Below are 27,590 nucleotides of genomic sequence, written 5' to 3' on the forward strand. Positions count from 1 at the left end.
GAGAGGGCCATGGTGATGTTGTGGGCCGCCATAACAGCCGATGGTCGCTCTCCGCTTGTATTAATCAGAATAAATGCCGAATATTATGGCGAAAATATTCTGGAGGGTGTATTAAAGCCTTGGGCACGCAAACAGTTTGGCTGCAGACCTAGGTCATTCCAACAGGACTCAGCACCATCGCACTCAGCACGCGCCACCCAAGAATGGTTACAAAATGAGGTTCTCCGCATCATTTCCAGCGCACAATGGCCACCAAAATCTCCGGATACCAATCCGTTGCACTATTGTGTCTGGAGTATTTTGGAAAACAAGGTTGTCACTAAAAATACCAAAGTGTCGATCACCTCAAGTAAGCGCTTCGCCGGGAATTGGCCAAAATACCACAGAGAACAACATTCGAGCAGCGTGTGACGGTTTCATTGGCCGTTTGAAGGTCATAATTCGTTTTTTTTTATCTGACCCTGTATCTTGAGTATTTCGAGGAGTTACAAATGGAATGACAAATTTAATATGCCCCCTATATAATGGTATATGGTATTAAAAGTAAAAAGGTCGTATTTCTGTTCGACACAGAGAACCTTGTAACCTAGTTCCATCCATAAATAAGGGAAAAAATTCTGAAATGTCTTAAAAAATAAAAAACTTGTGCCTTTAAAAGGGATTTCTATAATACCCGCAGAACAAGTAGAGTAAAGGGCACCCTCGTCGATCATTTGCTCTATTTCCAGTGTTTGTAAGACCAACCAGATAGTATGAGTGTCAACACCGGCTACCCTAAACTTGATAAGTATGGACTTCCACAAGAAAAAAATCACATCGTTGTAACCATGACCCACCACCAAGGCTACCTGTAATAATATTTTCCGATCGATTTGCGAATAAGTCCTTAATCGTAGTTAAGCCGCTTATGTGGAACATCCTGGGAGAATTCCGCCAAAAAGAAAAAATCTACTTAAGGGTTTTCTATCTGTAGCGACTACGGTCTATTATGTCCAAGACCTTTCCAAATTCGAAGTTCGAAGTCTAATTAATATAAATTTAATTAACATTGTATAATTATGTTTGGAACCATTAATCTCGTTCATAATCTCATGCCTGTCGCAGCACACTTTTCCCATAAAAATGCATTCAAGTAATTGCCCTTGGGTCACACAAACAATTTTATGGACCCTACAAAAGTTCATTGCACTCAAGATGCAAAATTTCCGAAATTGCTTTTTGTTTAACTAAATGTTCTTGTTTATTTTATTTTGCGCAATTTTATTTGACTATTTTTATGTTTTTCCCTCCTCCTCTTTATTATTTTGAATTCTAGCGACATGAAGACAACTTAGGCCTGGCAGGTAAAAAAACATAAGTTAGTTATCGCCAGCAGTTTTTTTTCTTGATTCTAAATTTCACCAGCGACGAGGAAGATTAGATAAAAACAAAACAATGACAACAACACGAAACAAATGGTAATAAAAATGGTTGAAAAGTAAAACAACGGGTTTATTGTTTTAGGGCAAAAAAGAAGTACTGCAAAAATTTTAATCCACAACCGCCCCTATGATTTCTATCAAACACACATTACTCTCGTGGCCACTTGATTGCCTTTGATGTGTCTTTTTTGCTTTGTTTTCGTCCTCCACTTTGTCACTTACCTTTCCACGCATTTCCGTAAACATGTCTATCCAATTCAGGTACAAATAGAGACCGGCCAGGATCGATAGAAATCCGATGCCGATAATTAGAAACCGTTTGATGCACAGACATTGCTGTGAAGTCATGACGCCGCCGCAGGAACCGGTAAACCGGAAACGTAACACAAAACTGGATATACCGTCGTCGTCGTTGTCGTACCGTCGTAGAATTTTCTGTTTCTGTTTCAGGTGGTTCAGAACAACGATGGCCCAACCTTGAAAGTTGTCAACTGTTTGCTAAAATCCGTTGAGCAACGATCTGTTTTTGTTTTGTTTGTGTGTATTTTGAGAGTAGGAGAGGTTGTTGCTCTCTCTCTCTCTCTCTCTGGGTGTCGTTCTCAAGTACTCAGCTGTATTATCAATGAATAACAAACCAAACCAAACGATGAGACATCAACGAGAAAAATTGAGAGTGGGATTTTGTTCATAACCTGAAAAGAGAAGAGAAAACAAAAATTGAGGAATGAGGGAATTTCTCAAACACAAAGTTGTTGTAACGAGAGCAAGAGAATAACAAATGTTATTAACACAGACATTTTAACAGATAGAACACTTAACATTAAATAAATAAGAATAAATAATAATAAAACGAAATAAAATAAAACACTGAATTGGCAAGACCTAAGTTTTGAAACCGCTTTAGGATTGGAAAAATGTTAGAAAGTTTTAGACGACATTTTGACAGGTGTATACCCTCCCTTAGCCTTTGTCAACTTTTTATCGGACGTACATAAACCAACTAAAATAGTAGAGTGATGAGTAAGTGACGGATTCACCAATGCCTAGGCGAAAAAGCTGAAAAAAGAATATTGAAATGTTGCATGTGGGTCAGAGGCTGATGTGTTGAAAATTCGTACTAAAACGTACAAACAAATGAATTTAAAGTATTGGGCATACGTAAATGGCTATACTTCTGAAATTTGTAATGAAAATTACTATTGGAGATACTAACTAGTAAGGAAAGATAAAAATTCGGGCGGGGCAGACTATACAGGGTGAGATAAAAAACATTGCAACAAAGACAAACGCCATAATTTTTTCATTTTTTTAAATGTTATTGAATGAAAGCAAAAAATATCGGAAGTAGCATTACATTTTAGAATAAGTTTAGATTTTTTCGAATTGGTCACCTATGGCACGAATTATTGCCTTCAAACGGCCAATGAAACCGTCACACGTTGCCTGAATGTTGCTCTGCGGTATTTTGGCCCATTCCCGGCGAAGCGCTTGCTTGAGGTGATCGACACTTTGGTATTTATTAGTGCCAACTTTGCTTTCCAAAATACACATTTTCAGCTGACCTCTTTGGCAAGTAAACACGATCATTTTGTTTGTTTACAAAGTGCAGAACAACGAATGTTTTCTCATCGGAGAAAACCAAATTCGGCAGTTCACCACTTTCGGCCAAGCGAAGCAACTCTTTAACTCTTTTGAGTCTATTTTCTTTATGTTGCGGTGTAAGTTCTTGCAATTTTTGGTATTTCAATGGCTTTACCCCGAGTTCATTTTTCAATGTTTGCAGAATGGAATATTGCGATATGTTCAGCTCACGAGCCATTTTTCGGCCAATGCGATGCGGGTTTCGATCAAGTCGCTTCTTTACGTTTCGAACCATTTCTGCTGATGTTGCTCTTCCGTCCACTTCTTTGACGTCGGGCTACGCTAGCAGTATCACGGTAACGAGCGATGGTACGAGACACAAAAGATTTATTCACAACATTTAAATGCTGGAGTGTCTAACGATAGCCACTTTTGGTTTTCCAGCTAAATATTACAAAATTACACTATCACGCTTGAATTCCATCACGAATAACTGTTTTTCTGGAAAAATCTGAACAAAATGCTTTTGTACGCTTGTAAACAATATAATAAGCTGTCACTGGAAAAATTTTAACGGTTGTCGGACGAGTGGCTTAGAAATGACAGTAGTCCGAAGATGGTTGCAGTTTTTTCATCTCACCCTGTATTGTTATCAGTAATATTGCAGGAGACACAATATATATATAAATTGCAAGGACTCCAAGGAAGAGTATTCCGAAAATTGAAAATTTAGATTTTGAATTGTTATTCAAAATGTCGAATCTTTGTGAAGGAGTTACCAGAAAAAAATGGACCGATTAAGCCCATTTTCACACTGACAAATATTAAGTTTGAACCCTATTCAAATATACCCCGTTGGTTTCTTTAAGGTAATGGTCTTCTTTCTAGAGAAGACTTTAAGAAGGTCACATTTGTATAAGGTCTTCTTTCTGCAGATGGCCAAAAAGAGGGTCTTCTATCTTTAGAAGACCAGCAGAAGTTCTCTTGCCTACAAAAACTTACGGAAAGTCTTCTATCTATAAAAAATCCGAAAATCCTCTTTGTATTAACATGAGACCATCTCCAGACCCTCTTGTGCATGTCTTCTGTAGACAGAAGACTATCTGCAAGTCTTTTGTAAAAAGAAGATCATTTGCAGGTTTTTATGGGTGCGTCTAGAAGACCTTCAGCTGGTCTTCGATGGACAGAAATCCTACTTCTGTTCCTCTGTATATATTCAATTCTTTCTATCCATTCTGTGCAGCAATTTCACTTCATTGCAACGCAATCAAAATCGTAATTTTCTTAATTCGATAATGTTAATTTGAAAATAACAAAAATCATACGATTAATTGACAAAATAGACTTCTGGCTGCCAGGCACGACGGCGTGCCAAATCAGCTCCTACACATAATTTGTTGTATTAAATGACAATTGCAAAGCAAAGCGACAGTGTGTGTTCACTTCAGGAAGCTGTTATTCCAAGCAATTGAAAAACAACAGCTCCACCACAGAGTCTCCACTGATTTTGTGTGCTCTGGGTGATGGTGTCACTTGGTATTGCGTTTCTAAAAGCTTCCTTCCCCGCCAGCTACTCGAATTTCAATCGACATGAATTTCTTGATACAAAAACTTTTACTGAATGAGCGTTTTTCTTTTCTTGTTCGACGTAGAAGAATGTGGTGAGATTTATTTGCTAGTTGTAAATAAGTGAATATAAATGTATGTGCGGCGCGACGAAGTGTAAATGAAATTAATTTAGTTGCCTGACAAAAATATGAGGGTGCCGAATATTAGGGTGGGTAACAGAAATTAATTTATGAATTCAAAAATATATAAAAGCAAGTTAATAAAATCAAAATATAAGAGCAAGAGCCCGTGTTAGACCTTTCTAGAACATATACAGGATGAGATGAAAAAACTGCAACCAACTTCAGACTGCTGTCATTTCTAAGCCACTCGTCCGACAGCTGTTAAAATTATTCCAGCGACAGCTCATTATATTATTTACAAGCGTACAAAATCATTTTGGTGAGAATTTTCCAGAAAAAAAAAGTTATTCGTGATGGAATTCAAGCGTGATAGTGTGATTTCCCTTTATTTGACTGGAAAGCCACAAGTGGCTATTGTTAGAGCACTCCAGCTTTCAAATGTAAATAAATCTTTGGTGTCTCGTACCATCGCTCGTTACCGTGATACTGGTAGCGTAGTCCGATGTCAAGTTACGTCAAGGACGAAAGAAAACAGCAACATCAGCAGAATTGATTCGAAGAGTAAAGAGGCGACTTGATCGAGAGCCGCTTCGCAGTGGCCGAAAAATGGCTCGTGAGCTGAACATATCGCAATATTCCATTCGTCAAATGCAAGAACCTACACCGCAGCAGAAAGAAAATAGATTCAAAAAGCTGCTTCGCTCGGCCAAAAGAGGTGAACTGCCGAATTTGGTTTAGTCCGGTGAGAAAACATTCGCTGTACAGCAGTTGGTAAGCAAACAAAATGATCCTGTTTACTTGCCAAAGAGGTCAGCTAAAAATGTGCACCTTCGGTTGGCCACCAGAACTCAAGCGCCTGCCATGGTGATGGTGTGGGCCGCCATGACAGCCGATGGTCGCTCTCCGCTCGTATTAATCGACCGTGGCATCAGAATAAATGCCGAATATTATCGCGAAAATATTCTGAAGGGTGTATTAAAGCCTTGGGCACCCAAACATTTTTGCCGCAGACTTTAGACATTCCAACAGGACTCAGCACCATCGCACTCAACACGCGCCACCCAAGAATGGTTACAAAATGAGGTTCCTCACTTCATTTTCTGCGCACAATGGCCACCAAAATCTTCGGATACTAATCCGTTGGTATATTGTGTCTGGAGTATTTTAGAAAGCAAGGTTGGCACTAAAAAATACCAAAGTATCGATCACCTCAAGCAAGCGCTTCGAAAGGAATGGGCCAAAGTACCGTAGGGCAACATTCGGGCAGCGTGTGACGGTTTCATTGGCCGTTTGAAGGCCATAATTCGTGCCAAAGGTGACCAATTCGGAAAAATCTAGACTTATTCTAAAATTTGACGCTAAAAAAAAATTTTAGGGATTATTTTTGTAGGGTCCTTTAAGATCGTGAATTAGGCTGTAATAGTAGATTTTTAGGAATATTTCTTATAGATTCCTTAATTTTTTAAATAATTTTTAGAAGATATTTTTCACAGGTCCCTCAAGGATCGTGAGTTTATTTAAAATCAATTTTCCAAAGACCCTCAAGGCAATAATTCTGGGTTTTTTTAAGCAAGTTTTTCATGGACCGCAGGTTTATAAGTTAGATTTTTTTAGTTTCATTTTTTCTATATTGGAATAAAGTGAATAGCTTAAGGTTTTAATTAAAATTTATTATTTCTAAAATTTTTAGTGATTTCCTCCTCAAAGTCTACCCACTCTAATGTGTCTCTACTCTCTGCAATAATGAGCTACTAAATGATCTTTTGTTATAAACTTTTTATTATTATTTTATTTTTATTTCATGATTTTCATTTGCACTGTGTGTTTTTGTATCGAACAAAAGCATTCAATTTACAATAAATTTATACTCAATTAGAGACGTGCGAAAAAAAAATCGGAGAATAAAAATTCGAATGAAAAAACCAAAACGTAACACGTCATCGGTCGCGATATGAGCCTATATATTGAATAACCCAAGCAATAGAGGTGTGTCAAAATCGACAGTCTGCTAGAAATTCAAATAATTTTTTAAATAAACAAAAGAAATTAAAATGAACACAAATATTGAAATCTATTTAGAAAAAAATATTACTATTGTTATGTAAATATTATTTTAATGTGATGGGATTTAAAATTTTATAAAATAAAATATTGGAAATATTTGTATAAGTTTTTTATATTTTAGTATGAAAATATTTGATATTTTCTCAAAAAATCGCAAAATATTGTGTGCTTAAATATACACAGCAGTTGAAAACGATGGGAAACTGGTTGTGGAAATCGAAGAAACAGCCGGTATTTTTAGAGAAACAAAAAATGCCAATGAGGGTCATTTCAACAAGTATAACCAGAAAACTAAAGGCAGTGAACCCATTTAAGAAATACCCTGCACCAATAATTTAAAAATTGTTTATTGCTCATTTTAATTGAAATACATTTAGAAAGTGGCATATGTCTGGGGTGTAATCGGCGAAATGCTTGTCAAATAAATATTTTCTAGAATTTTCCAATAAAAATACAAATCTCACGAAATACTCGACAAATAAAACACTTTCTAGAATTTTTCCAATTCCAAACTCATAAAAAAGTCTTGTTGCAGATTTGAGAAAAACTCCCTCTCTCTCACTCTCTCAAAAAAAAAAGTTCATCTAGTATTTGCATTCCTAATGTTTTACAAAACAGATAACTGGAAATAGCTAATTACAAAGATGTTAATTTATTGTCATTAGAGGAGATGTAAATATCGTCTCAGAACTGAGACACATGTCAGAGCAATTGTGGTCGTTGAATAACGCCTACTTATGTAGCTTGTGTAGCCAGCCACAAACAATTCTCTACCAAGATGTGTAAATTAATGCGACCAATCTGTTCGGTAATGTTCCATACAAACATATCTAACTACTGCTAATAACGGCCAGAGTTGCCATTCATTTCAAGAAATATGAAGGTGGACCCATTTCTTAAGGAAAAACCAAAAGTCGGGCGGGCCGACTATATGATACCCTACACCACCACGCGTATTTAGTAGAGCTCACCTTACAAAAAACTATCAAATGTTAATGTTGTGGATTGCATATTATGCATGTAAGGGACTTGAACACCAAATCGGACGAAACATATACAGGGTGAGATGAAACTCCAATCAACTTCAGACTGCTGCCGCATTACGAAGCTACTCGTCTGACAGCTGTTAAAATTATTCCAGTGCCAGCTCATTATATTATTTACAAGCATACAAAAGCATTTTGGTGAGAATTTTCCAGAAAAAAAGTTATTCGTGATAGAATTCAAGCGTGATGATGTGATTTCTTTATATTTGGATGGAAAACCGCAAGTGGCTATCGTTAGAGCACTCCAGCATTTAAATGTGAATAATTTTTTTGTGTCTCATACCATCGCTCGTTACCGTGATACTGGTAGCGTAGCCCGACGTCAAGGAGGTGGACGGAAGAAAACAGCAACATCAGCAGCAGAAATGGTTCGAAAAGTAAATAAGCGATTTGATCGAAACCCGCGTCGCAGTGGCCGAAAAATGGCTCGTGAGCGGAACATATCGCATTATTCCATTCGGCAAATATTGAAAAATGAGCTCGGGGTAAAGCCATTGAAATTCCAAAAAGTGCAAGAACTTACACCACAACAGAAAGAAAATGGACTCAAAAGAGCTGCTTGGCCGAAAGTGGTGAACTGTCGAATTTGCTTTTTTCCCATGAGAAAACATTCGTTGTCCAGTCGTTTGTAAACAAACAAAATGATCGTGTTTACGTGCCAAAGAGGTCAGCTGAAAATGTGCACCTTCGGTTGGCCACCAGAACTCAGGCGACGGCCATGGTGATGGCGTGGACCGCCTAACAGCCGTTGGTCGCTCTCCGTTCGTATTAATCGACCGTGGCTTCAGAATAAATGCCGAATATTATCGCGATAATATTCTGGAGGTTGTATTAACGACTTGGGCACGCAAACATTTTGGCCGCAGACCTTTGACATTCCAACAGGAATCAGCAGCATCGGATTCAGCATGCGCCACCCAAGAATCATTACAAAATTAGGTTCCTCGCTTCATTTCCAGCGCAAAATGACCACCAAAATCTCCGGATACCAACCCGTTGGACTATTGTGTCTGGAGAATTTTGGAATGCAAGGTTGGCACTAAACAATACCAATGTGTCGATCACCTCAAGCAAGCACTTCGCCGGGAGTGGGCCAAAATACCGCAGAGCAACATTCGGGCAGCGTGTGACGGATTCATTGGCCGTTTGAAGGCCATAATTCGTGCCTAAGGTGATCAATTCGAAATCTAAACTTGTTCCAAAGTTTGATGCTATTTCCGAAATTTTTAGCTTTCATTTAATAAAATTTAAAAAAAAAAAAAATTGTAAAAATTTTAGCTTTTGAATTTTTTTGCAGTTTTTTTTATCTCACCCTGTATATGGGAGTTATAGCTTTATCTGAACCGATATTCACCAAATTTGAAGAATTTGTTTCTAGAATTCAGTCGGATGGACCAAAATCCAGGACATTGTGGGATGATATTAGCTATTTGGTGCACAAAAAAAAAAAATATAAATGGGAGCTATATCCAAATCTAATCCGATCTCGATAAAATTTGGCATTTTTTGAGCTCCATGAGTAATTTGGAACAAAATATCATTCTTGTGGAGTGCATATTAGGCATGTGAGGGACTTAAAACCCCAAAATCGTATGAAACATGTATATGGATGCTATAGCTATATCTGAACCGATTTTCACCAAATTTGAAGTACTTGTTTCTAAGATGAATTCAGTCGGAATTGCCAAAATCCAGGACATTGTGGGCTGATATTAGTCATTTTTTAAACAAAAAATCTGAAATCGTATAAAGATATATATGGGAGCTATATCCAAATCCGCACCGATCTTAACATAAATTTAAACATTTGTTTCTGAGCTGTATCTGATACCAAAGATTATTGTTGTGGAGGGCATATTACGCATGTGAGGGACTAAAACTTCAAATCGGATGAAACGTGTATATGAGAGCTATAGCTAATCTGAACCGATTTTCACCAAATTTGAAGTATTTTTTTCTAGAATGAATTCAGTCGAATGGGCAAAATCCAGGCCATTTGGGCTGATATAGGCATTTGGTGCATAAAAAATCTGAAATCGGATAAACATATATAAATGGGAACTATATCCTAATCTGACCCGATCTCGATAAAATTCGACAAATATCATTCTTGTGGAGTGTATACTATGCATGCGAAGGGCTCAAAACCCCAAATCGGATGAAACATATATATGGGAGCTATAGCTATGTCTGAACCGATTTCCACCAAATTTGAAGTATTTGTTTCCAAAATGAACTCAGTCAGAATTGCCAAAATTCAGTTCATTTGGGCTGATATTAGCCATTTGTTGCACAATAAACCTGATATCGGATAAATATATATAAATGAGAGTTATATCCCAATCTGATCCGATCTCGAAAATTTGGCAGAGGTATTTTTGAGCTCCATGAGTAATTTGGAACAAAATATCATTCTTGTGGAGTGCATATTACGCATGTGAGGGACTTAAAACCCCAAAATCGTATGAAACATATATATGGAAGCTATATTCTTATCTGAACCGATCTCGATGAAATTTGACAGAGGTATTTTTGAGCTCCATGAGTAATTTGGAACAAAATATCATTCTTCTGGAGGGCATATTACGCATGTGAGGGTATTAAACTCCAAATCGGATGAAACATGTATATGAGAGCTATAGCTATAACTGAACCGAGTTTCACCAAATTTCATGTACTTTCTTCTGGACTGAATTCAGTCGGATGTGCCAAAAATCAGGTCATTTGGACTGATATTGGCCATTTAACTCGAAATCGGTTGAAGATATATATGTCAGCTATATCCAATTTTGAACGGATTCTCACCAATTTCAATTGGATTCGTCCTAGGGACAAGCAAATCTTGTTTGCAAAATTTCATCTAAATCGGATAATAAATGCGATCTGCATTTTATTCACAAAAAGACATGGACAGACGGATGGACTGCCATGCAAAATCGTCTCAGAAAGTGATTCTATGAAGATCCTCAAAAGTAACTGTGGGTCTATCTCTCTCCATGTTACCAACAAATGCACAAAGACATAATACCCTTACCATTAGGTGGCGTAGATTATAAAAATGTCTTTTTTTATGGCTGCTAAAAACTTCTTCGTAAAAGGGCACAGATTTGGCAACCCAGTGTTAAACTGGACACACATATATTTATATAGTATGAATTTGGTCGGATGTGCCAAATTATTGCCATATATTGGCCATTTGGTGCACGATTAACTCGAAATCGGTTGAAGATATATATGTCAGCTATATCCAATTTTGAACGGATTCTCACCAATTTTTGGATTCGTCCTTGGGACAAGCAAATCTTGTTTGCAAAATTTCATCTAAATCGGATAATAAATGCGATCTGCATTTTATTCACAGAAAGACATGGACAGATGGACGGACGGACTGATATGCATAAATCGACTCAGAAAGTGATTCTATGAAGATCCTCAAAAGTAACTTTGGGTCGATCTCGCCTCCGTCGCCATGTTACCAACAAATGCACAAAGACATAATACCCTTACCACTATGTGGTGTCGGGTATAAAATACATTTGTTTATGGCTGCTAAAAACCTCTTCGTAAAAGAGCCCTGTTGAATATTTCCCTAATTATTATTATTATTTTTTTTTTTTTTTTGAAAAATAACACCATTTGGCAACCCTGTATAATATTGGACACGCTTAGCACTTAACCTCGTCTTTCACACATATATTTTTATAGTCCCTCATAAATGAGTGCCCCCCTACTTAACTTCCCCCAGGCACCCAACCCTTCTATCCAATCACTTATCAGCTCGATGTAAATTTTTCGCAAAGAAAACAAAAAACATTTTGCAAAGGCTTTCTGTTTGTTGCCCACGTAAAACGTGTTTTACTGATTTAAATACGACCGTGGTGATTTAACTAAAAAAAGAAATTGAAACTTTGCAATTTTTTTCATTTCTGTAAATTATCAACAATTAAATGTAAATTCTCAATTTAAATTTTAAAATAAATGTTGACATCTGTTTAAACAACTTTGTTTCTCTAAAATACTCTCGGGGGTCTGTTCATTTATCACCCAATTTGCGTGATAATGCATTTGTTTGAAATGAACGAGAAAAATTGATGAGTTGCAAACTTATTAATTAGATTTGCCATCCATAGCCGTTCAATTTCATCAAATCAATTTGTTCGTGTCACGAAACCAGATGATAGCGCATTCGCTGAGAAGTAAAAAAAAACGGATTCAACAATGCGAGATGCTATACAGTATGGTGCGAATATATTGAAACGGTGGATTTTATATAAAGCCTGTAGAAGTTTTTCTGTTTTTGGAAGATATGTATATATGTGGAAGACATAAATTTTCTATGTATGAAAGAATTGTAGAAGATCTTCTATGTATAAAACCAGTAAAGAAAAGCTTAAAGTTGGACAGGGCCGACTTTATGATACCCTACACCACTTTGCTAATTTAGTAGAGCTCCACATATCATTTAAAAGTGTTTATGGGAGAATTCAATTATAATTTAAAGTTCAAAGGACTCAAATTCGGAATTGTATTGCCCATTTGATGCACAATTAATTTGAAGTCGGATATATATGGGAGCTATATCCAAATCTGAACCGATCTCGATAAAATTTGGCAAATATATGTCTGAGCTGTATTTGATATATTTCCCTGAATATCGTTGTTACGGAGTGCATATTACGGTTGTGGGTAACAAATATAACAAATCGGATGATCAATATATATGGGAGCTCTAGCTATATCTGAACCGATCTTCACCAAATTTGACACACTAACTTCAAGACTCAATTCGGTCGTAAGTGCCAAATTCCATCTCATTTGGACAAATATTAGACGTTTGATGCACAATAAAAAGTAAATCGGACGAAGTTATATATGGGAGCTATATGCAAATCTGAACCGATCTCGATAAAATCTAGCAAATGTATTTCTGAGCTGTATTTGATATATTTCCCCAAATATTGTTGTTACAAAGTGCATATTACGGCTGCGGAGGACAAAAATAACAAATCGGATGAAAAATATATATGGGAGCTATAGCTATATCTGAACCGATTTCGATCAAATTTGTCATACTTATTTTGAGGTCCAATCTGATCGTACGTGCAAAATTCCATACTTTTCGCGCTGATAGTACACGTTTGGTGCACAATAAAAGGCAAATCGGACGAAGATATATATGGGAGCTATATCTAAGTTTTAAACGATTATCTCCAATTTCAATAGGGTTCGTCGATTGGCCAAACAAATGACCTGTGCAAAATTTCATCTGGATAGGGCAATAAATGCGAACTATACTTTGTTTACAGTAATACATGGATAGACGGACAGACGGACGGACGGATATGCATAAATCGACTCAGAATCTGATTCTATGCAGATCATCAAAAGGAACTATGGGTCTATCTTGTTTCCTTTTGCCTGTTACAAACAAATGCACAACGACATAATACCCTGACCACCTTGTGGTGTAGAGTATACAAATACCTGTAGAACGTTTCTTTGCATAGATCTACAGATCAAAATATTGAGATATATTTTGTGTTGGTCAAGGCTACATAAAGGCTCTAAATATAAAGTATGGTCTGAAAACCATAAAATCGTTTTTCTTGGCGTTGACCCAAAAACCGAATACTATAAAATCCATCCATATTAAATCTTCCAAACCCTGATTGGATGCTGCATAATGCAACTTTAGGAAACTTGGAAGCAAATTCGGAAAAAGACCACAATTTTTCGAATGTAAAAAAGGTTTTTGTAAACCAAAATTGGATCATAGATTTGATTGTAAATATTAAGTTTACACATTTCCTTTGCTTAGAAATTCATAATGAAATCTGACGAAATATATTTCTTCCTTTGACACTCTCGCCAAAAAATGCAGTATTTGTGGGAGATTTGGACTTAGAATTAATATGTATTAATTTAGCTGCAAAAAGCGCAAACACTTGTAAAATATAAATTCCAAAATCTATTTTCTTAGAAATTATTATGCCTAGACGTACAGTTTATTCTGAGTTGATATTGAAATTTTGTTTTGAATATTTCTTTCTTTGACAGTTTTTACCTACAACGAAATTTTATGTTACTTTCAGGCACCTACTCGAAAAAAGACTGAGAAAAAATTGCAAAATATTAAGGATATCTTTTCGGGCTTTCATACCCTACACAACACTGCGGTCAGGGTCTTATGCATTTGTTTGTAACATGGATAAGGTAGCGATATAGACCCATAGTTACTTTTGAGGATCTTCGTAGAATCACATTTTGAGACGATATATATATATGTCAGTCCCTTTGTCCATCCGCCTGCCCACGTATTTTTGTAAACAAAATGCAGGTCGCATTTATTATTCGATTTAGATGAAATTTTCCAAACAATATTCGTTGGGCCCAAGGACGAATCCTATTGAAATTGCTGACAGTCGGCTCAAATTTAGATATGGCTCCCATATATATCTTCAACCGATTTCGGGTTTATTGTGCACTAAATAGCCAATATCAGTCCAAGAGACCTGAATTTTGGCACATTTTACCGAATTAAGTTTAGGAGCAAGTAAATGAAATTTGGTGAAAATCGGTGAAAATCGGTACAGATATACCTCTAGCTCCCATATATATGTTTCATCCGATTTGGTGTTTAAGTCCCTTACATTCGTAATATGCACTCCACAAGAATGATATTTGGTACCAGATATGTTATAGAGCTCGGATATACATTTGCCAAATTTTAACGAGATCGGCTAAGATTTGCATATAGCTCCCATATATATCCTTAAACCGATTTCAGGTTTATTGTGCAAATAATGGCTAATATCAGCCAAATGGAGTGAATTTTCCAATTTGTGAAACACGGTTCCGATATAATTTTTATACCCTCCACCTTGGAAAGGAGGGTATATTAACTTTGTCATTCCGTTTGTAACATCCATAAATATTCGTCGTAGACCCCATAAAGTATATATATTCATAATCAGCATAAAATTCTAACTCGATTTAACGATGCCCGTCTGTCTGTCCGTCTGTCTGTTGAAATCACGATACAGCCCACATTATTTGACGTAGAGCGCCAAAATTTAGCAGAGCAATTTATATTGTGTCTAAGATGGTTGTTATTGAAAATGAGATATATAGGTCCACGTTCTGGTATAGTCTCCATATAACGGTACCTCCCGGTATTCGGTAGTTTGATGATTTATGCCACATTTTTTCACCGATTTGTCTGAAAATTGGTATTTGTAGATCATAACAGGTCCCTGTGCATGTGGTAAGACATTGCATGTATAGGTCCACGTTTTGGTATAGCACCCATATAAAGGTACCTCCCGATATTCGGTATTTTAAATATTTTTGTCACATTTTTCTAGGGATTTGTCCAAGAATTAGTATTTGTAGGTCATAATAGGTTCTAGCTCCGGTGACGGAACATTGCATGTATAGGTCCACGTTTTCGTGTAGCCCCCACATAATAGTACCTCCGATATTCGGTATTTTGAATATATATATCTTCAACCGATTTCGGGTTTATTGTGCACTAAATAGCCAATATCAGTCCAAGAGACCTGAATTTTGGCACATTTTACCGAATTAAGTTTAGGAGCAAGTAAATGAAATTTGGTGAAAATCGGTGAAAATCGGTACAGATATACCTCTAGCTCCCATATATATGTTTCATCCGATTTGGTGTTTAAGTCCCTTACATTCGTAATATGCACTCCACAAGAATGATATTTGGTACCAGATATGTTATAGAGCTCGGATATACATTTGCCAAATTTTAACGAGATCGGCTAAGATTTGCATATAGCTCCCATATATATCCTTAAACCGATTTCAGGTTTATTGTGCAAATAATGGCTAATATCAGCCAAATGGAGTGAATTTTCCAATTTGTGAAACACGGTTCCGATATAATTTTTATACCCTCCACCTTGGAAAGGAGGGTATATTAACTTTGTCATTCCGTTTGTAACATCCATAAATATTCGTCGTAGACCCCATAAAGTATATATATTCATAATCAGCATAAAATTCTAACTCGATTTAACGATGCCCGTCTGTCTGTCCGTCTGTCTGTTGAAATCACGATACAGCCCACATTATTTGACGTAGAGCGCCAAAATTTAGCAGAGCAATTTATATTGTGTCTAAGATGGTTGTTATTGAAAATGAGATATATAGGTCCACGTTCTGGTATAGTCTCCATATAACGGTACCTCCCGGTATTCGGTAGTTTGATGATTTATGCCACATTTTTTCACCGATTTGTCTGAAAATTGGTATTTGTAGATCATAACAGGTCCCTGTGCATGTGGTAAGACATTGCATGTATAGGTCCACGTTTTGGTATAGCACCCATATAAAGGTACCTCCCGATATTCGGTATTTTAAATATTTTTGTCACATTTTTCTAGGGATTTGTCCAAGAATTAGTATTTGTAGGTCATAATAGGTTCTAGCTCCGGTGACGGAACATTGCATGTATAGGTCCACGTTTTCGTGTAGCCCCCACATAATAGTACCTCCGATATTCGGTATTTTGATTATTTTTCCCATATTTTTTCACGGATTTGTCTAAAAATTGGTATTTTTTGTCATAATGGGTTCCAGCTCCGGTGGCGAAACATTGTATGTATGGGTCTACGATTTGGTATAGCCATATAACGGTTCCTCCCGATATTCGGTATTTTGAAGGTTTTTGCCACATTTTTTCACTGATTTGTCTAAAATGGGTATTTGTGGGTCATAATGGGTCCTAGTTCGTGTGGTGAAACATTGTAGTATAGGTCCACGTTTTGGTATAGTCCCATATAACGGTACCTCCCGATATCCGGTGTTTTGATGATTTTTACCAAATTTTTTCACGGATTTGTCTGAAAATTGGTAGTTGTTGGTCATAATGGGTTCCAGCTCCGGTGGTGAAACATTGTAGTATAGGTCCACGTATTGGTATAGTCCTCATATAACGGTACCTCCCAATATCCGGTATTTTGAAGGTTTTTGGCACATTTTTTCACTGATTTGTCTAAAAATTGGTATTTGTGGTTCATAATGGGTCCTAGTTCGTGTGGCGAAACATTGCATGTGTAGGTCCACGATTTGGCATAGCCCCCATATAACGGTACCTCCCGATATACGGAATTTTAGTGGTTTTTGCCACATTTTTTCTAATGTTTCCTTTACCCTAAGGTGGAGGGTATTAAAAGCTTGGCCCAGCCGAACTTTGTGTTTTTTCACTTGTTTTCATCTCACCCTGTATACGAGCACATTTTAATGGCATTTTTTAACGTTTTTGAAGAAAAGTGTCTAAAAGACCCCTTTAATGGCTGAGTGTTAATTTGTTTTATAAAAATATTCCTTGCATATTTGCCATTAATATCTCCTATGACACTATATACCTAAAATGCATAGATTCCAAGGAATCTCCACTCGATAAATTTCAAAAATGTGAAAATCTGCCCTACTTCCCCGCTTTTTTCAGTTAACTCCCCATGACTAAAGTTCGTCATGGGAAGTTAAGTGTATAAGCAAATAGCGAATGCAAATGTCTCTTATTTTTACTTCAACTTTCATAATCTTTTCAGATTTTTTGGTATTTTCGGAATTTATTTAATTCTGTTGCACAGTGTAATCCTCTGCATGTTACAATTATTTTGTCTATCTCGTCTAAATGGCAACGCCCTTTAGCCGTTGATATACATTCAAATATAAACAAACAAACAATTATCAAAAATGCACATATTTACCTATATGTATGTACATGTATACAAGCCAGGCGATGAGTTATGCACACATTCACCCCAAGTCTCTATTTGTTTTTTTTTTTTTTTTTTTTTTTTCTTGGGGGATGCATCTAATTCTCGAATGATTTTGATTAACACACATTAGGAAATTTGATCTTGAATGATCGTGGGTTGAGATTAAATAATTTGTTGCGTTTTATTGAAATATAAAACAGATGCCCCGCAGATTTCATAATTCCTTTCAACACCGTGGCAAAACAGAATTTCAATACCGTCGTTTTACATCATTCCTCAATTGCCACTTGAAGTGGACCGGCAACCGCAAAGCGACAGCAGCAGAAAGATATGCTCATTCAGAGTCAAGATCACGTCAAACAGTCATTCGAAATTTGTTTACATTTTATTTTCATTCAAAATGTAGGAAAATATTTTCACACTTTTTTGTTGTTGTTGTTGATTTTTTAGAAAAAAAAAACAAATTATTCTGAGGAGGAGGAGTTTTGTAATTCGAAATGGAAATGTTTACAAAAATAAATGTTACATTTGCCACTGAGGGGTTTGAAAAACAATATAGACGTCAATTATATAAATACAGGGTGAGATAAAAAAACAGCAACAAAGTCATAATTTTTACTTTTTTAATTTTATTGAATGAATGAAAAAAATGTCGGAAACAGCATCAAATTTTAGAATAAGTTTAGATTTGTTCGAATTGGTCACCTTTGGCTCGAATTATGGGCTTCAAACGGCCAATGAAACCGTCACACGCTGCCCGAATGTTGCTCCGCGGTATTTTGGCCCATTTCTGGCGAAGCGCTTGCTTGAGGTGATCGACACTTTGGTATTTTTTAGTGCCAACCTTGCTTTCTAAAATACTCCAGACCCAATAGTCCAACGGATTGGTATTCGGAGATTTTGGTAGGCATTGTGCGCTGGAAATGAAGCGAGGAACCTCATTTTGTAACCATTCTTGGGTGGCACGTGCAGAGTGCGATGGTGCTGAGGACTGTTGGAATGTCCAAGGTCTGTGGCCAAAATGTTTGCGTGCCCAAGGCTTTAATACACCCTCCAGAATATTTTTGCGATTACATTCGTCATTTATTCTACGGTCGATTAATACGAACGGAGAGCGACCATCGGTTGTTATGGCGGCCCACACTATGACCATGGCCGGCGCTTGAGTTCTGGTGGCCAACCGATCATTTTGATTGTTTACAAACTGCTGGACAACGAATGTTTTCTCATCGGAGAAGGCAAAATTCGGCAGTTTACCACTTTCGGCCAAGCGAAGCAACTCTTTAGCTCTTTTGGGTCTATTTTTTTCAGTTGCGGTGTAAGTTCTTGCCCTTTTTTTTGAATTTCAATGGCTTTACCCCGAGCTTATTTTTCAATATTTGCCGAATGGAATATTCCGATATGTTCAGCACACGAGCCATTTTTCGGCCAGTGCGACGCGGGTTTCGATCAAGTCGCTTCTTTACTTTTCGAACCAGTTCTGCTGATGTTGCTGTTTTCTTCCGTCCATTTCCTTGACGTCGGGCTACGCTACCAGTATCACGGTAATGAGCCACGGTACGAGACACAAAAGATTTATTCGCATTTAAATGCTGGAGTGCTCTAACGATAGCCACTGGTGGTTTTCTAGCCAAATATAAAGATATCACAATATCACGATTGAATTCTATCACGAATAACTTCTTTTCTGGAAAATTTTCACCAAAATGCTTTTGTACGCTTGTGAACAATATAATGAGCTGTCAGTGGAATAATTTTAACAGAAGTCGGATTGAAGGCTAAGAAATGACAGCAGTCTGAAGGTGGTTGCAGTTTTTTCATCTCATCCTGTAGACGTCAATTATGTAAATATTTGAAAGGCAAACGGAAATGGACCTTTTATGAAATTTCGAATATTCAAAAGTTTTAAAAATTACCGGCATAAATTGGAATTTATTTATCTGCAATTTTTACATCCTACATTAAGCTGATGTTCTATTGTCAACCTTCTGATTTCCTAAAATCGAATCGCATCCCCTTCCACCCCCAAGAAAAATAAAACGACATTTCCAAAGTGAATCAGCCAGACGACGTGTGATAATTGAACATTTCGCAGTTGTTATTTTTTATTTAATTGTTTACATATATACATATTTATAGGCCCTGTAACTGATAAGACGATCAAAACGAAGGCATATTCATGAATCATGAATTGTAAAGCTCGTAGAAATCAGGGGAAATTTCTAGTTAATTCCAATCAAGTTACATTTGAAATTCGAATTTTAAATTGGAATTTTGTTAGGAATTTAAATCTTTATTTCGAATCAGAATTTTGCTAAATACTCGAATAAAATATAGAAATTAGGGTTCCATTTATTCGTTGATCTTCCCAGACCCCTATTAATTTTCTTTGATTTATTTATTTAATTGTTGATTTCAAAATCTTAAAAATCGATTTCCCTTTGATTTCAGATGCAATACCGCCCTGCCTTTGCTAATCAATTTTCGTTTCTATGGCGATTTTCCAATAAATCCACTACATTGTATTTAATATTGCAATTTTTTAGCATTTTGTATTAAAAAAACATTTTTCCAAGCGCATCAATCAAACGAATGATTATCAAATTAGCATTGAAAGAAATCCCAGTCATTTTAATATTAATAATAATAATGATTTTCCGATTTCACAGCGTAATTCGTGATTCTTATCAAATTGAAAATGTGTCGGTGTGGCGCCATTTTTAATTGACAGGAATATCAAATTCCAGACAAAATCGTTTAGATAAGGCATTTCATGGTGCTAAAGGTCCTTTTTATACCCTCAGCCATATGGCTAGACGGGGGTATATATCATTTGATACGGATAAAACGTGTCTCATCGAAATGACGGTTTAAGACTCTAGGTCTCTTTGGACCAAATCTGTTTCAGGACATTGGGAGTCGATCTTGAGGTGTACGTCCATCTGTGGCTGGTGGGCACGATAACTCTCGAATGGATTATATGATTTGGTACAAACTTGGTACATCGTAATATCATTATCAAACTTGGATCGAGTTCCGAGATGGGGAATATTGGTCCACTCCTTCTGGTACCTCCCACATAAAACTTCGAAATTTTCAAAGGAAATATTTTACTGCACAAATGGAGAAAGAATTATCCGATTTCGTTCCAACTTCGCAAATCCTAATATTTGCATCAGTGCTAGGTCAGGTGCGAAAATGTACAATATCGGTCCCCTCCATCAAGTACCTCCCCCACAAAGGGTCAAAATTTTGAATAAATACAACTCTTATAAAATGTGATGTAAGAGTCGGATTGTCTTCAAATTTCACACATCCCAATATTTATATTAACCCAGGGTCTGGTGTTAAGATGAACAATTTTGGTCCACTCCTTCTGGTACCTCCCCCACAAAAGGTCGAAATGTTCAAAAAATATATTTTTTTGCACAGAAAGAGAAAGGATAATCCGATTCTGCTCTAACTTAGCATATCTTAAAATTTGCGTCAGTACTACGTCAGTTGCAAGAATGGACAACATCGGTCCACTCCATCAAATACCTGTCCCACAAAGGGTCAAAATTTTGAATAATTATAACTCTTATAAACTGTGATGTAAGAGTCCGATTGTCTTCAAATTTCACACATCCCAATTCTTTTATTAACCCAAGGTCTGGTGTTAAGATTTATTAAACTTTGCAAATCCTAATATTTCCATCAGTGCTACATCAGGTACGAAAATGGATAATGTCGGTCTACTCCATCAAGTACCTCCCCCACAAAGGCTGAACATTTTGAATAATTATAACTCCTATAAAATGTGATGTAAGAGTCCGACTATCTTCAAATTTCAGACATCACAATATTTTTATTAGTCCAAGGTCTGAAGTGAAAATGGAATATATCGCTACACTCCTTCTGGTTCCTCCCCCACAAAAGGGTCAACATTTTCAATATCCATGAAGCTCATAAAACGCGAATTTAACATCCGATTACATTCAGACTAGGTACATATCAATATTTCTATCAACACAAAATCTGATAAAAAGATGGTGGAGATCGGACCATTCCTTCTAGTACCTCCCCCACATAGGGTTCAAGATTTTTAATAACCAAAACGATGATAAAATAATATTTCATATTTCACACATCTCATTATTTCTACTACCCCCAAGATCTGCTGTGAACATGGAATATATCGGTCCACTCCTTCTTGTGTCTCCCCCACAAAGGGTCAACATTTTCAATATCCATGAAACTCATAAAACGCGAAATTAACACCCGATTCCATTTCAATATCCATGAAACTCATAAAACGCGAAATTAACACCCGATTCCATTTAGACTTGCTACATCTCAATATTTCTATCAACGCTAGATCTGTTAAAAATATGGTAGAGATCGGACCATTCCCGCTGGTACCTCCCCCACGTAAGGTTCAAGATTTTTAATAACCAAAACGATGATAAAATCCGAAATATGCATCCGATTATCTTCATAATTCACACATCCCATTATTTCTACCAACACAAGATCAGCTGCGAAGATGGAATATATCGGTCCACTCCTTCTGGTATCTCCCCCATAAAGAGTCAAAATTTTGAATATTTATGAAGCTCATAAAACGCGAAATTAACATCCGATTACATTCAGATTTGGTACATCTCAATATTTCCATCAACATAATACTTGTTGTAAAGATGTTAGAGATTGGACCATTTCTTCTGGTACCTTCCCCACATAAGGATAAAGATTTTGAATAACCAAAACGATTATAAAATCTGAAAAAAGCTGTCGGTTCTCTTCATATTCCATAAATACTAGTATTTCTACTAACACAAGATCTGCTGTAAAAATGGAATATATCGGTCTACACCTTCTGGTACCTCCCCCACATAGGGTTCAAGATATGCCACAATGAAAGCAAAATAAGCATCCAACTCTTTTCAAATTTCACACATCCAAACATTTTTCCAAACGCAAAATCTGTTGTGAAGATGATAGATATCTGCCAAGCCCTTCCGGTACCTCACCCACAAAGGGTCACAATCATTAATAATTATATCTGATATAACTTGCGAAACAAGTCGGCGATTCTGTACAACTGGCTATGTTTAAATACTTATCTTAACCAGAAACCTGAGATGAATATGAAATTTATGATTTCGCATAAAATTGGACAGAAAATGTTCGATTTCCTTTAAATTTTGCACATACCAATATTTTCATCTGTATTCACAAATTGTGAAAATGGAATATTTCGGCCGACTATATCTGGTAGCTCACACACATTTTAACATTTTCTAAAAATTATCACATACCTCATATTAAGTAAAGGAAGTAACCAATATAGTCTAAACCTGGCACGACGTAATAGTTATATAACATTTATATAGGTCCGTTACGAAATGGACAATATTGGCCCATTCCTTCGGAACCTACTCCCTAGAGGATCAACAATTTGAATAATCATAGCAGAAGTCAAAATATATATTTAAATAATCAAACATTGGCTGAGGCTATACATCTGTCGGGAAAACCGACTGATACCTTTTAACTTTTTTTTTAGAAAAAAATTTAAAAGTTCGAAATTTAAGGTAATAGCGGCATGCCTTCTTTTTATTATGAAATAAGAACCTGATAATTTTTTTCTCTGAATATCAAAGTAAAATATGATTTTGGAAAAACTTTTATAATCCCAACCCTGAGTTAAGATCACGAGTTCGAAAAAGTTCCGGACTTCGACGAGTTTCTCTACAAATTCCTTGGATAACTCATATTTCGGTTGGAGTCTTTCTCCTGCTACCTGCAACAGGCCTTGAAAAAAAATAGAACCTTCAAGCTCAAACATCGCCTCAGATTTAATAATCGCTACTTTTTATATGTACCTTTACTTAACAAGTAAAAAAGCTGTAAGTTCGGGCCGAACTTTGAATACCCTCCACTATTTGGAACGAATTTGGAAATTTTCAAAAAAAAATAAAATCCGTTAAAAATTCTGTTAAAATCCTTAAAATACCAAATATAGTCGTTATATTGGGGTCTATACGAAGATGTGGACCTGCATAGGCAACTTTTGTCATAAGCAATTACAATATTCAAATACGAAACTTGAAAAAAAAATAGTTAAATAATGTAGCTAAAATCAACAAAATACCGAATATAGGGAGGTACCGTGGGGACTATACCAAAACGTTGACCTGCACAGACAATTTTCTGTCCTAGGCTGTAGTATCCATTACGAACTTCAAATGCCAAATTTGGAACAATTCCGGTGATAAATGTCATCAATTCGGCTAAAATCATCAAAATACCGATTATCAGGAGGTGCCTTTATGTGGGGGCTATACGAAGGCGTGGACTTGCATGGACAATTTTCTGTCATAGGCTTCAAATACCAAATTTAAAACATTTCCGGTGAATAATGTTGCTTAAATCACCAAAATACCGAAAATAGAGAGGTACCATTATATGGGGGCTATACCAAAACGTAGACCTACATGGTCCATTTTCAATACCAAAAGTCCTGCAGACACAATATACATTTGAGTAAAATTTTATCAACCTATCAATCAATCAATCCAAATTCTGTGTGAAGAAGATCTGCCATAGATCTCCCAAGAATAAAATTCTTTCTTAGGTTCTCCTGTACCCAGAAATAGTTTAAAAAAGCCTATCTACAATTCCGAATAAAAAAAAAGTATTTTATATTATTTATTATAAAATTATGCGGAACCACTACGACTCCCACAAAATACGCATTTATTTTTCGTTTCAGACACCTGTTGAGGATTATTTCATTTGCTTTTTTCTCACAAAAACAAAAAATACGCTAAACAAATTACTCACTGTTTTCTCTCATAAATTATTTATTGTGGTGGGAGAGCGCGCCCGTGTGATCGCACATAAAATGTCACATTTGTTTGTTTGGTGCAACAAAATAACAACGACCTTCACAAAAAAAAAAAATTTGCATTGGCGATTTTTTTTATTTGGCGTTTTTGTTTTTGCTGCCTAGCTGGCTGACTGGTTGTCCAATTCGAACCATAATTAATATGCCAATATGTAAACGCCCCTCTTTATGGGGAGCAAAACAAATCGGGTGCTGAGAAATTATGTTGTTTGTACTTAAGAATAAGCATAAGGCCCGAACATAATCAAATCGAAAATGAGAGAGGGGTGACGTATCAAAGTAAATTTGTAGATTTGCACACACACACATACACTCATCCAAACGATAAAGAGATAACAAATGTCTCAACTCACGAAAAAAACCCAAAATAATAGGCGAAATAGTCGAGCAAGAAAAAGAAGAAGCATTGATAGCAACAACACTAAAGAGATCGTAAGTTTTGTTTTTGGTTTGTTTTTTTTGTTTGCGTCTCATTGCGTTAGCCGTCGGGAAACGAACTTCCCATAAAAATCATTGGTGTGAGCATGATATTTCTACAGTGCGGTACAAAATTTGTAAGTCAACATAATATACCCTACCAAAATATTGAACCTAGACCCACATCATCATATCGCTCATTTACCCAAAGCGTGTTACACATCAAAAAAAAAAAAAGATTCGAAAAAACTACTACCCGAATTACAATTTTTGCGAAGAGGTCACCAGATGTCAGTGCTAAATTTCTGTAAAAGGCCAAGCATGTTTTGAATTATTTAAGTGCTTCATAAACTCAAACTCCTCGTAAAAAAGCTATTACTTCTTGAATTCTACATATTGCAAAAAAAGGAGAATTATGTAGAAGGATTCGTCATAGATAAAAAAAAATATCAATAAAAAAAAACGTCTTTTTGAGTTCATGAACGATGCATCGACGAGCTGAGTTAATCTTGCTATGTATGTCTTTCTCCACATCCATGATAATTTGTACTCTCTACAGGTCACAGTTATAGCCCTATGTTCACTAAATTTGATATGGGGTCAGGATTTGGCTCGGATTGGATGTATACATTTTTTAGAGATTATTGAAAAAATGTTTTTTGTCATAGAATTTTTTTTTTAAATAACTTCTGGGGAGAATATCCCAGACAAAAAAATAAGGGAACTGATGAGGATTGGTGGCTCTTTCCGAAACCTAGGTATTCCCTGCCTTACCCCCTGGTAAACATTACCATCGTTCTCCATTAATGAACAAATGTTGTTTTTATAAAAACAACAATAAAGGGATAAAGCCTGACCATTTTGCAACAACAAAATACTACGGTATCCCGAACAAACAAGCCAACACTGTTCGATTATTGCAAAACATTTAGGGGATGATATAGTTAACAAGTTAAAAACCATTAGTTGCCTTTACCGACAGATGCGGGTTTCGACCATTTCTGCTGATGCTGCTGTTTACTTCCGTCCACTTCCTTGATGTCGGAATACACTACCAAAGATTTATTCACATTTAAATGCTGGAGTGCTCTAACGATAGCCAATTGTGATTTTCCAGTCAATTTTAAAGAAATCACACTATCACGCTTGGATTCTATCACGAATAACTTTTTTTCTGGAAAATGCTCACCAAAATGCTTTTGTACGCTTGTAAACAATATAATGAGCTGTCACTGGAATTATTTTAACAGCTGTCACACGAGTGGCTTAGACATGACAGCAGTCTGAACTTGGTTGCTGTTTTTTCATCTCACTCTGTAAGCCTAAGTAATGCTTGCAATCAGTATATTTTATGATCGTTTGAAAACAGGGTTCAATATACTCTTAAACCGGATTATTTCTGCAACAATAATTCAGTCCGATCTCTACCATTAATCCCAAATAACTTTGTTGGGGTTTGTTCAATTATTTGAGATTTTCAAGAAATAAAAGCCAATATTCGATTATTTAAATAAATTTTGACTTCTGCGCTGATTATTCAAATTGGTATCCCTTTGTGGAGTAAGTTCCGAACGAATGGGCCAATATTGTTCATTTCGTATCGGACCTACATAAATAAATATGATATAAATATTGTGACGTGCCAGATTCGGACTATACCGACTACCTCCTTCGCTTTATATGAGATATGTGATAATTTTTAGAAAATGTTAAAATGTGGGTGAGTTACTAGATATAGTCGCCAGAAGTATTCCATTTTCATACTAGTCTAATACAGATGAAAATATTGAAATGGGCAAAATTACAAGAAAATCGAACATTTATATCCAATTTTTTCCGAAGTCATAAATTCTGTATTCATATCAGGTTTCTGGTGAAGATAAACAATTAAGATAGTGCAAATTGTAAAGAATCGCTGACTTGTTGCACAAGTTATGACAGATAAAAGTATGGAGAATTGTGACCCTTTGTGGGTGAGGTACCAGAAGGGGTTCACAGACATATATAATTTTCATAATAGATCTTGTACTGGCAAAAATTGTTTGTATGTGTAAAATTTGAAGCGACTTGAATACTTATTTCGCTTTCTTTGAGCGTTTTGTTTTTCGAAATCTTGAACTCAATGCGGTGGAAGTACCAGAAGAAATGGTCCGATCTCCACCATCTTTATAACAAATTTTGTGTTTATGGAATATTGAGATGTACCAAGTCTCAATAGTATCGGATGTTAATTGCGCGTTTTGTAAGCTTCATGGATATTCAAAAAGTCGACCCTTTGTGGGGTAAGTACCAAAAGAAGTGAATCGACATTTTCCATGATTACACCAGAACATGGGTTAAAAAAATATTGTGATGTATGTAATTCGAAGAGAGCTTGATGCTTGTTTCAGGTTTTATGATCGTTTTTGTTATTCTAAACTTTGGTCCTTTGTGGAAGAGGTACCAGAAGTTAGGGTCCGATCTCTACCACCCTTATAACAGATCTTGTGTTTATGGAAATATTGAGATGTAGTAAGTCTGAATGAAATCGGATGTTACTTTGGGGGAGGTGCCAGATGGAGTGGACCGATATATTCCATCTTCATACCAGATCTAGGGTTGATAAAAAAATATTGTAGTTTGTGTAATTTGAAGACAATCAGACACTTACATCACATTTTGTAAGAGTTATAATTATAAAAAAAAAATTTACCCTTTGTGGTGGAGGTACTTGATGGAGTGCA

General features: G+C 36.2%; 1 protein-coding gene across 3 annotated transcripts in view; it reads right to left on the minus strand.

Moving 5' to 3' along the window:
* The window catches only part of LOC131801970 (protein peste-like), a 54,851-nt gene that overhangs the window by 19,792 nt on the left and 7,469 nt on the right, over positions 1-27,590 (minus strand). For all 3 annotated transcript variants that reach the window (XM_059121152.1, XM_059121151.1, XM_059121153.1), the window contains exon 2: positions 1,644-2,113. In XM_059121152.1, coding sequence (XP_058977135.1) covers positions 1,644-1,769 — 126 coding nt within the window. In that variant the 5' untranslated portion in view covers positions 1,770-2,113. The remainder of the gene's footprint in view (positions 1-1,643; positions 2,114-27,590) is intronic.

Source organism: Musca domestica, unplaced genomic scaffold, assembly GCF_030504385.1.
Source record: "Musca domestica strain aabys unplaced genomic scaffold, Musca_domestica.polishedcontigs.V.1.1 19, whole genome shotgun sequence".
Taxonomy (NCBI): Eukaryota; Metazoa; Arthropoda; class Insecta; order Diptera; family Muscidae; genus Musca; species Musca domestica.